Consider the following 11,619-nt stretch of genomic DNA (forward strand, 5'->3'; position numbering starts at 1 on the left):
AAGGACCATCATTTACCAACCTTGTGATACGATCTATGTTAATGTGGCCAAGTTGGTAATGCCACAGGCACGTGGGATTAACTGTATCACAGGTTCTTTTCTTGGAGAAATCATCCGACGTAGTTTCGACTATATTTGTTTTAGAGAATGATGGAGAACATAGAGATCATTCTCAAATTCTCCGTATGCGAGGAATTTGTTATTTCTTTTAATAGTAATCGTATTACTAAAGTGAACAAAATATACATTCGCACACAGTTTTAAAACAGAAATCAAATTTCTTCTCAAATTCGGTACATAAAGACAATCTTTTAATGTAATTAATCATTTTCTAAAATACAATTCTACAATCCCTATGGTTGTAGCTGCAACACTTGCAGAAGTCCCCAAGTAAAGAATCACCTCTCCATCACTCAATCTTCTGCTTGTCCTGAACCCCTGCAATGAGTTACACGCATGATTTAAAGCCTCGGCATCAATACACCAGGAAGCAGAAATTACCAACAAATTGGTTTCAATGACAAAGGATTCGAAATTACCTTGTTTCTTGGTCTCCAGATACCGAGGACAGTTCCTCTTCCAGTGGTCGGCCTGTTTGCAGAAGTGACAATCATCTGATGCTCTATTCTTCCTCTGCCTTTTGGTCTTGCTAACTCTCTTCTGAGCCTTTTTCTTTGCCTTCCTCTTCTTCTTGCCCGATTTGCCAGATTCAACAAGCATGACAATGGGCTCATCCTTCTTTATCAGTTCCTCGGCCCTCTGCAACATATTGTTGAATTCCTGGATGCTAACATTTAGCTTATTCATGTTGTAGTTCATGATGAACTGATTGAATGAAGAAAGCAAAGAATTTAGGATAGCATCAACCTTGGTAACATGATCAAGCCCAGATCCAAGAGCCTCAAGTTCATTGATGCATCCCATCATCTTAAGACAATGATCATGGACTTGCTGATTCTTGGACATCTGCGCGGTCATGAACTGTTTCAAGACCTTCTAACGAGAAGAACGATTCTGCTCCTCATACATCGTCCTTAGACTGGCCAAGATATCCTTGGACAATTCTATCTGGTTGAACTGTCGTTGTATCGGATTATCTAAGGATTCTATGATGTAGCAATGGGCAAGAGAATTTTTCTCTTCCCATTCTTGATAGTCCCTCGTACGGGCCTCAGAAGCCCTATCACCCAAACGTTCCGAGGCAGGGTTTTTAACTACCTTGTCCAATTTTTCGAACGTCAGGACCAGCATAAGGTTACGGTACCAGTCAGCGTAACTTGGGCCCTTAAGTTTGCTGTTGTCCAACAATTTAGCAAATTGTCTGTTTGCCATTTCTGATAAAGGGCAAAGCAAATATTATTTCATCTCCATTTATTCATCTCCGAGGTTTCCCTCCTATCTCAGTGACAGACACTGCGAATTATGTCTCCGAAAATGTGGGAAATCACATAGGGTGCATGGAGCCAACTGTTTCAGTTGCATAACCCCACCACCTTTCTGTGAAGTATCATATCCACTCATCATATGAGCTTTCCCTTTGGCCTCTGTCAGACAAGGTTCATTGCCATTTTAGGTTAAACCTTTCTGTCCAGTGAGTGCTCACCCATCATATTCGTAAACGCCAAGGTACAGTGAGAGATTCTTCCATTTTAGGATAGACCCCTCCCACATCAGTCTATGACGCCCCTATCATCTTATGAAACAATCCAACAGATCCAACAACAAATGGATAGCCCAATTTTATGGTGTGTTTCCTCATTACTGAATGACCCATCTTCATGCTAATGATGGAAGGCCTTTAGAGAGTTCATCATATGAATCTCCCTATCACATGCACTCATATTTCAGTGAAAGGAACGAAATATTACGCCCTATTTTAATTTAGGTCAAACCAAAGTGCCTCCCACCGACTTTCATAAAACCAGATTTAGATGGGCCCTGAACGGCTAGGGTTCCGCACGGTTCCTCTTGAGGAGGAAGCCGATGTGGGGCCCACCACGAAGGGAGATCATCCAATGATCTTAAGGACATCATGGCAATGATGTGCATTCAGCCATGGTGTGCGCAAGAGACACTATCGTATCAGCATGGGCCAAGTACTTATGACCCATGAACGTTGCACATCACACATCCATACATCACATGCAGGAAAATCATAATTGATCCAATCAATTAAATAACTGTAAAACCCATGATTAAAGCCTATAAAAAATTTATAATATTACTGATTAATATTATCTAGGTATATGGGCTAAATTGCAAATAGCAGTTCGGCCCATATAGCTTTTATGCTGAAATGGGCTAAAGTAGTTTTAACATATTAAAACTGGGTTTTACAAGTGTGGGCTGAATTGCATCTTGCAATTAACCATCAACTCTTGGACCCATGAGTGAAAAATTAGGGCTGAAAACAGCCCCCATCAAACCACAGTTTCGGTCCAACCAGTTTGATCCAATCTGGTTCGAATGGGTCTAGAGTTTGATTTTTAATTCAAAATTTAATTCAAGAACATGATCTGAAATTAAATTACTAAAACAAGACATTCAAGAATCAGTAGGAGGGTTGTTCGTAGGACTGCTACCCTGCAAAACAAAAGTCAGATCGCAGCATGCAGTTTCCAAAACTACAAAATCTCCTCCTTGCGCTTTCTGCTTCAACTTTGAATGGAATAAAATAGAAAACCTAATTTCTATTAATATTACATCAAAATTGAATTCCTATACATTTTGTCTAAAATTTTAAAAAAATAATAATTATAGACCAAGAATGAAAAAGAACAGTAGATGCGCAGATTTCTTACGCCATTCAAGATTTCGATCTCCACCGTACAAATAGCCCAAATATCAAGAAAAATATGTAGAACAATTCTAAATATAATTCAGATTTATAAATATTTAATTTCAAATCAATCACCCAAAATCTGGGAACAAATTTCCCATAAATCGCCAATCTGCGCAAATCGGGTAGAACGCCTTCTGCCATTTGCGCAGTTCCAAATCTGGTTAATTTTGGTTCAAGATTTGAACCTAGGCTCTGATACCACTGAAGAGATGAGATGAGAGATCCATCATAGGGATGGCTGAACCCTACAGGAAGGTTGGGCGAAATTTCAATCTCCCATGTGGGAATCACATTACCTATTTTAGAAAACTGCATTTTCAAGAATCAATATTGAACCCAAACCGGACTAGATCTGAAACCAAAAAGGAGTGGAGGGTTATACCTGACACGAATTAGTAATAACCTCCAATGAAGGTGTTCACGCTCAAGGATGAATCCAAAGACTGCTTCCACCGAAGATGACACGGTGCATGATGAAGCAGAATCAGCAGAATGGTTCTTCAGGCAAGAAACGAATTCTTCAACAATAATTTGATAGAGGGCTAGTGAGCACGACTTCAGATTACCTTTTTCTGCAAAAAGGTAATATCAAGAACTCTTCTTGATCGCTCCCACAAGAGGAAATCGAACTGGTATGGCGGCAAAAGCAGGAGAGAAGGAGACAATGGAGTCAAACTGTGTTGTCTCTCACTGGAAATCAGCAGTCAGTCAGATGATTTTTGTTGTGTGTACAAAAGTTTCGCCCTGCTCTCCTATTTATAGCCTTAAAGAGAGGTTCTCATAATCCCATTAGGAGTTTGCTAATCCAAATCTTGTATTTGGATCTGGACTCTTTAAGAGATAAGAATAATCCCTTATCTTATCTACAGATAAAGATCAGCCCTCCTAATCTAATTAGAAGTTTCCTGATCTAAATCTTTATTTGGATCTAGACTCTTTGAGTGAATAGGGATAATAATCCCTCTCTAATCTCATTAAGCCAATTCAAATTGGGCTTTAGGCCCAATTCACTAGCCTCCTAACTGCTACCCAGTTGGTTATCCTTGTATGGCATGGGACCCAAACATCGATCTACACATCAGCCACATGGGTTCATTCTAGGCTCTGTTACAAGGCATAGCCGAATTCACTGTAGGAGACATTGAACCCCTAAGTCCATCACCATAGGCTCTTAATGGGCCCAACATTTACACTAAATGGTCCCTGAGTCAAGCCACCTTATAAAAGCCCAAGGACTGTGGGCATATGCAAGATTAGCCCATCAGGTATTACCCTCAATGGTCTTATCCTTAACCTCTCAGCCCATAATGATCGAACACCACCCGACAAGAGAGGATCTCTCCCTCGGCTGCAAGGTACAGTGCTGCACTCTCTGCTCACATGGATCCCGGGAATTAAAACATTTTGCAAACATTTTGAAACCATGATGTATATATGTATATCTCTATATAAATATATTTTGCAAAACAAATTTCAACGGTTAAAATCAATTGCCGATAGTTTTGGTTTCCATGAGAGATAGTGCATCCCTGGCCATTCACTTTGTCCGACAAAGGGGCTGATCCTGTCACTATGATCACCCACTCAGATGAATTCTCGAACTGTCCCAACATACCCAGGTTTTGACCCCCTCTAAGGACCTCACTGATTGACATATCAAAGACAGCCCAATCCAACACCTAGTGTAGTATCATAATCGAGTCTAAGGGTCAGGTGTAACATTCCAATTTTGCCCATCTATCTCCAAGGTCTAGGGCAATACTGGAATTCTGGTCCAATTCGGGGTTTCAAGAAAACCCACACTGGATGTACCTCAAGTCTCACCCTAGCAGCTAAGACAAACCACCCCAAACAACTTGGCGGCACATCAGTGTCAGCCCTGGCAGGATAAATCTCCCAAGATCTATCCAACGGCTATGAAGATTCTAAACTAACACGAGTCTCATATTTGTCTAGTTTAAGAGTATTACACAGAAACATACCATAATAACATGAATCAAATATGTACTTCATTCATTAAATGTCATAATATACATCATTCTGATTGGAGCTAAGGGCATATACAATCTAACACTTCCCTCATCAGATACAACCGTTGTAGTGGTATGTTAAATTTTGGAAACACATTTGGCTAGGAGACTCTCCCATAAAGGACCAATTCCCCTCCCTCTTAAACCTCTCAAGCTTTAAAAATGAGCCAGTTTCTAATTTTCTTGCCCAATCTCCACCTTCAATTAATAGGGTTAATGGGACTAGGGTTTCCGGAGGGGTGTCCAAGACTTAGAACTTCAATATCTTCTTAGCCTCCTTCAGTTATTGGAAGGATTTTTCATTGAACCTTCAAAGCCTGATAGTCGAGTTTGGACTTGCAACCCGTCAGGGTCCTTCTCTTGTGCTTCTTTCTTTAAAACTCTAATACAACCTTCCAATAGTGGTCTGCCTCTGTTTCCAACGAAAGAGGTGTAGTGCAAAGCTATTCCACCTAGGATTGCTGCCTTTTTTTGGGAAGTTGCTTACGGGAAGATCCATACTCTTGATCTACTCCAAAGAAAGCAGCCGATTTGGCGTTTATCTCCTCATTGATGTGTATTATGTAAGGTTGATGGTGAGAGTTTCTTTCACCTTTTTATCTCTTGTTCCTTCACTACTTTTATTTGGGATTGGTGTCTTTCTCTTTTTGGGTGCAGGTGGAATCTTCCAGCAGATGTTCAAAGCTTATTTGCCACAACTACCTTTTAAGGGCCAACGAAGAAAGGGAGGTTAATGTGGAGCTGCATTAGAGCTATTGTTATCTGAACTGTTTGGGAGGAAAGAAATGCTAGAATCTTTTCAGAGAAAGAAAGAGTTAAAAGTGATATCTTTGAAACAATAAAGGTTAAAGTAGTGCACTGGTTGAAGTCCTTGGCAGCCTTCTCCCTCATGTCAGCAGATGATAATATTAAGAAATTGGAAGGAAGTAGCACTTTCTACGGTCCATAAGCCATTATCAATCATACTTGGTCACCCCCGGAATCCTGGATAGAGGGTTTATCAAGCTTAATTTTGGTGGTAGCAGCTTGGAGAATCTTGGACCTTCAGGCATTGGAGGTATTTTCAGAGATGAGGAAGGTAATTTCATTGCTATTTTTTCGGGGGCCAGTTGGAGAGACTCCCTGAGAGCAGAAGTGTTAGCAATACTGGAAGGCATTCAAAAGGCAAAGCTAATGAACATTCAAAAGCTATCTGCGGAAGGAGATTCCAGACTGGTGATAAGGTGGTTACAAGATGGGGGGGTCAAATCTTTGGCACTTCAACAATGAAAGGAAGAAGATCAGGTGGTTAACCAGAGATAATGGAAATAGTGGTTGGGTGGGTTAAGAGATCTGCCAATTCTGTAGCAGATACCTTAGCTAAACAAGGAGTGGAGAGGGATTCTTTATTATGGGCACAACTGTAAGAGATCTGATTGTATGGGGGAGAGATAAGAGATTTTATCTCTCACTGTCTGACTGTATTTATTGTATTGTACCATCCTTCTTTCTTAATTAATAAATTGTTGAATTATTGATCAAAACAAATAAATAAATAATCTCTAGGAGGATATTCAAAAATAATACTATAATTAGATATAGGTCCAACAGGAAAAAAGTATATGTAGTCTAAGTTAATTCACACTGTCAATTGGCAGATAGATACATCTATACAGAAAGCCTAAGTAGATTAAGAACAATATAGAAAAAACAAGGCATACGCTTACATAGTCCGACATCCCTACGAGGACATCTTGCATGTTGTCTTATTATGCCCAATACCCTTGCACCTACTACATTGGAGTTGTCGTTTGACTACCTCTTGAAATCCTGTCTGCTTATTCTTTGGACGGCCTGGTGGACGACGAGTGGGAGGAGGGGTTACTGTTAATGCTGCATTAGATGAATCTTTCAGAAAGAACCTGTCAATGCTTGGAACTGGGTGTATAGATTCTGAATATGTTAATCGATAACTCTCAGTTGTGAAGTATCTAGAGCAGTAATCATATGAGTTCCTTCCAATGCATTCAAAAACAGCAATGGCATGGGAACATGGCAAACCACTAATCTGCCATCCTTTGCAAGTGCAGTCCCAATGATCAATATCAACAATATCTACAGAGTCACCACGGACCTCAAATGTGCTACCAGGTGAGAATAATACTTCTAGGGTATGTGCTTTTATAGTCTCTTTTTGTAGCTTTTCTTCCATTAATGGAGTCAACCTGGTCAACCATTGATTGGATTCCATCCGACGTGTATAGATCAACTCCATCATCTTACCACGTAATACATCAACCATCTGTGTTATTGGCAAATCATTTGCCTCTGAAACCCAACTGTAAAACATTTCTCCAAAATTAGATGTCATATGGTTGTACCGTGCACCACCAAAGAACGCATTTGCCCAATGTTCAGGCTCACTTTCGACAAGCCACTTGTAAGCCTCTAGAGAAATACTTTTGAGGCTTTCAGCACACCTTTGGAATCCCTCAAGTTTAGGTGCATAAGCAGCAGAATAAAAATCTGCAACCATGAGACGCATCACTTCATGTGAAAATTGTCCCTTCAAGTCTCTCTTGAGTTTCTCTGCAAGGTACCGAAGACAGTATCCATGATATGCATTCTCAAAGATTTCAGCTATTGATTGCTTTAACCCCTTCTGCATATCTGCCACAAATGTTATGGAACGAGACGTGGGGATTGCAGTCTTCAATTGTCCTAAGAACCAACGCCAGTTGTGGTCACACTCCACATCAACTACAGAAAAGGCAATTGGAAAAACACCATCATTCCCATCTGCTGCAGTTGCAGCCAATAATGTGCCTTGGTATTTTGAGTTCAAAGGTGTGCTATCAAGAAAAATGAGAGGGCGACACCCTTGTTGGAAACCAGACAGTGAAGCATGGAATGCAACAAAGAGACGGTGAAAGCTTGAATCTTCCTTAGTAGTAAATGTTGCAAAACTACCAGGATTTGTCTCCATAATCTTTTCACAGAAGAATGGCAATTGGCTGTATGCCTCTTTGTATGAACCCTGAAGCTGCTCCCTTGCAATCTCTTTCCCACGCCAAGCCTGAGAATAGTTCAGTTGAATCCCATACTCCCTTCTAATGTCATTTGCAATGTCCTTTGGCTTGTAATTTGGGGACTCTTTCAGCTTCTCCTTTATAATACTTGCAACCCAGCTCCTAGTTGCCTGATACCCAGTTGTCGCAACTTCTCCTTCACATGTGTGTGTTGGGTTCATTTTCTTAATGCAAATCAACTGGGTGGTTGACAACCTTGATGCATGTATCCGCCATGGGCATCCCTCTGTTTTGCATTTGACAGTTACACGATGACTGTCATTCTTCTTATATTTGTAAGCAAACCCATGAGCAATGGAATATCTGCGCAGAGCTTCACGAAATTCATGAACACTGCTAAATCTTTGATCTACACCAGTGATAGCATTTTCCCATTGTTTCTTAGCTTTATTATGCTTGCTGTCAACACTAGTAATTGCTGGAGGAGTAGCAATGGACATGACAATAGCAGCATCAGTAGTGATATCATTTGGGGTGTCAATATTGATGTCAGTTGGGGCATCAACAACAGTATCCATTGGAGCATCTACAGGAGCATCAACTGGGGTGACTGCTTCAGACAAAGTTGTCCTGCTTGACCTGCACGATCCAGTGTTATATCTCAGATAAACCATGAATAATGGATCAATGAGGGGGGGACTCAAAGAAAGCTACCTACTGGCCGGCATAACTGAGACATCACGAGCAACATTCTCTCCTGCCATGACATAGATATCCACAGTGACAGAATCCCCAACAAAATTGAGCATGCGTTTTAGGTCCTTGTCATTAGATATGGTGATAAGAGTTTTCCTGTTTCCTGGGAGGAAGTACTTTAAACACATGGTACCAATGCTATAGTTCCACATTTCAGCTATTTCTGACTTGAAATCATCAAACCGTGTCTGGTGATCAATATCTATGGCATGAGCATCACCACCGGTGTACGACAAGGAACCATCTTTACCGGTGACAAACTCGCCACCGGACTGGCAAATTGCTATTATTTTCCTCCCAGACATGGTCTAGTCCAGGCAAAATCTACAGAAACAAGTGCTCTCCAATATAAGTATACATTAAACAAGAAAAAAGAGAGATTTATGTATACCTCAGCTAAAATTTACATTAATTATTTATTTTCTTCAGTGTGTATGTTGGGATGGGGTGGGGGGACGACGTGAAATTTTATAGCACATTCGCCACAGATGAAACTCACACTGCAAGGAAGACTAAAAAACGAAAATAAAAAGACCCACCGCCCAAAATCCATTATCATAAACCCTAAACATTTTCTACATTGGAGACCCTACTATTCAGAAGAGGCAGAAAACGCGCAAAACACCATCTGATATCCCGAAAAAAAATTACATTTGGTAGGCGATTTTGACGATAAGCCATCAGAAAAGGGAAGATAATCCATACTGAAGAAATAGAACTAAGGGAAAGAAAGATTACAGAAGGAATCCATAACCCCAAAAGGAAATCCGGATAAAATCCATAACCCCAAAAAGAAGATTATAGAAGGAATATAAACAACAAAATAAAGCTTGTTTCAGAGAAAGAAGAATTTATAAACCCTACAAATGAAGCCAAAGCCTTGATGCAAAGAGAAATTAGGAAAAGTGATACCTTAATAGACGAGCAATGGAGTCTCGTCTCCTCTACTCACTTTTTCTTCTTTTCCGGCTAAAGACTGAGAGATTGCAGCTCTGCGTCTCACAAAATGATACGGTCACTCACTAGAGAGCGCACGCAGAGAGAGAGAGAGAGAGGCTACAACACGTTGATGTGATGGTCTCTGGTGGATCGGTTTCTATTACCAAACGATTCTTCATTCTTCAGGTAAATTAGTAAAAGCCGTTGGATGCATAACAATGACGTAGGTTGACGTCTCCGCTTGAACAAGCTCTGACGTGTCTTTATGGATGCCGTCTCCTCATCTTGCTTATGATCATCAAAACACCCTCCACGTGCGTTAGCTAAAGCCTTAAAGGGGAGCAGTCAGCAATGCAATTTTGGGGCACACATCGATACAACGAAGCATATCAAATTGGAAGTAGTGATATTGAGGCCCCCAAACTTTCGTTTATGACAAATACCCACTCTCAACTTATTAGGCAATGTTTTAAAAAACGATCCAAAACCAGAACCATTTTGACCACCCGTTTTTTGGATTGGTGGTTTGACCGTTTAGTTTGAATACATGGCCCCTTTTGATAAAATAATTAAAAATAAAAATGGTCAAAAATTGTTGAACAGGTCAATGGTTTAACTACCCAGGTTAATGGGCCATTGATCGATTCAATGTTTTTTGGTCAGGGACTAGCTTTGGAGTAAAACAAAACTAGTTGCTTGGACGGTTCCTAAGTCGAACAATCCAACCATCTGGATCAACAGCAATTCAAAAACCATGCTTTTAGGTCTTGTTCATTTACAAAGGAGCTCAATTCTATGGACCCTTAGGTTCACGGGAAGCGTGAATTTGCAAATGAAATTTGAAAATGTCATCTTATTAAGTTAATAGGAATTTAGTAGGTTCGATTAACAATGGTCCAACTCATTGAACCAATCACTAAAAGACAAAATACAATAAAACCCAACAATACTTTTGTTCCCTTTCTCATTCAAACTCTCCTCCCAAGTCCTACTGCCTCTCAGAATATTGTAACTAGACCACCGGTCACCACAATTGATGTTTGGCGTAAGGCATCAATCAGCATTCAACCATAAACTCTTCTTCTTCTTCTTCTTCTTCTTCTTCTTCTTCTAGTGTTCTAGTCATCCCAAAAGCTCTTAGATACTTCTCCCACCGACTGTGCTCTCATACTTCTCTTTCTCTCCTTTAAATCCATTAGTTAATATGTGCTCTATGTTTTCCATCGACACTTGAATCTCACTTTCCATTTCTTTCAATTCTATTACACACAAAGCATAACCACTGACATATATGTGAACACGCAAGGCTTTCATGAGAAACGAGCATAGTTGAAAAATGGCTTTAGCTTGTTTAGTTTTGAAGAATGATGAGAATAAAATTTATCATATTTTTATCCCCAAATATTCAGTCTTTTATACTGAATTAGTACTTATTTGGACTCATATTTCTCGTATTTCGGTTCACGGCATGAAAGAAAGCATCAGGAGAAAAGCAAGGCAAATCGAATGATTTTTCATAGTTTCGGCATTGTTCAGTAATCTGGGCCTAACTCTCGTATACGAGATCCGATTGGGCTGATTCAAGACTCACTGAAAAGATAAGAGAGAAAACTACAACTTTCATGTTTTGGGCATTCATAGATTCAGCCTGTATCAAAGTCAAATCTGGGCCCAAAGTCGGGGCAAATTCGTAGGAAGGCCCAATTCGTAGCTAAATCCCAACTTGTAGAAAAGCCTTGTAGCAGCCCAATTCGCAGAGGAAGCCTAATACGAATGCAAGAACAAGAAACTGAGAAGAGTCCTACCAGATTTAAATTTTTTATGTAATCCTAGATAGATAAAGAGATTGAGTTCACTAAATAAGGAGATAAGAGTAGGATTAGACTATGACTTTCAATTTTTGAAAGATAAACTCTAGGAAGGAGTTGGAGACCACCCCCTCCTCTTTAAGCTATATAAAGGGATGGGGGCAGACTAGAGAGGCATCAAGAAGCAGAGGAGCAACCAATCTATCAAGCAAGAAAGCTTCAAGGAGGTGGTGGCA

At 40.1% G+C, this 11,619-nt stretch overlaps 2 protein-coding genes across 11 annotated transcripts in view; both read right to left on the reverse strand.

The window, feature by feature from the left end:
• Window positions 1-9,854, reverse strand: part of MUG7 (MuDR family transposase) — a 28,517-nt gene extending 18,663 nt beyond the window's left edge. For 6 of the 10 annotated variants that reach the window (XR_016094892.1, XR_016094893.1, XM_088941223.1 and 3 more), the window contains exons 1-3: window positions 9,549-9,854; window positions 8,595-8,960; window positions 6,579-8,519 (exon numbers count right to left, since the gene is read on the reverse strand). Coding sequence is in view for 7 of the 10 variants with exons in the window: in XM_088941223.1 (XP_088797349.1) it covers window positions 6,593-8,519; window positions 8,595-8,941 (2,274 nt within the window). In the remaining 3 variants the exon portion in view is untranslated. The remainder of the gene's footprint in view (window positions 1-6,578; window positions 8,520-8,594; window positions 8,961-9,548) is intronic. The other 4 variants (XR_016094894.1, XM_088941228.1, XM_088941229.1 and 1 more) reach the window with 2 other exon arrangements.
• On the reverse strand, window positions 282-4,137 carry LOC148860989 (uncharacterized). Its single transcript, XM_088940971.1, has 2 exons — window positions 540-4,137; window positions 282-438 (listed from the first exon to the last, which is right to left on the reverse strand). The coding sequence occupies exons 1-2, from the start codon at window positions 976-978 to the stop codon at window positions 410-412; spliced, it is 468 nt and encodes a 155-aa protein (XP_088797097.1). The 5' UTR covers window positions 979-4,137; the 3' UTR covers window positions 282-409.
• Window positions 9,855-11,619: the final 1,765 nt, after the last annotated feature.

This window comes from Nelumbo lutea, chromosome 4 (genome assembly GCF_056320005.1).
Source record: "Nelumbo lutea isolate HS-2025 chromosome 4, American lotus-T2T, whole genome shotgun sequence".
NCBI classification, from domain to species: domain Eukaryota; kingdom Viridiplantae; phylum Streptophyta; class Magnoliopsida; order Proteales; family Nelumbonaceae; genus Nelumbo; species Nelumbo lutea.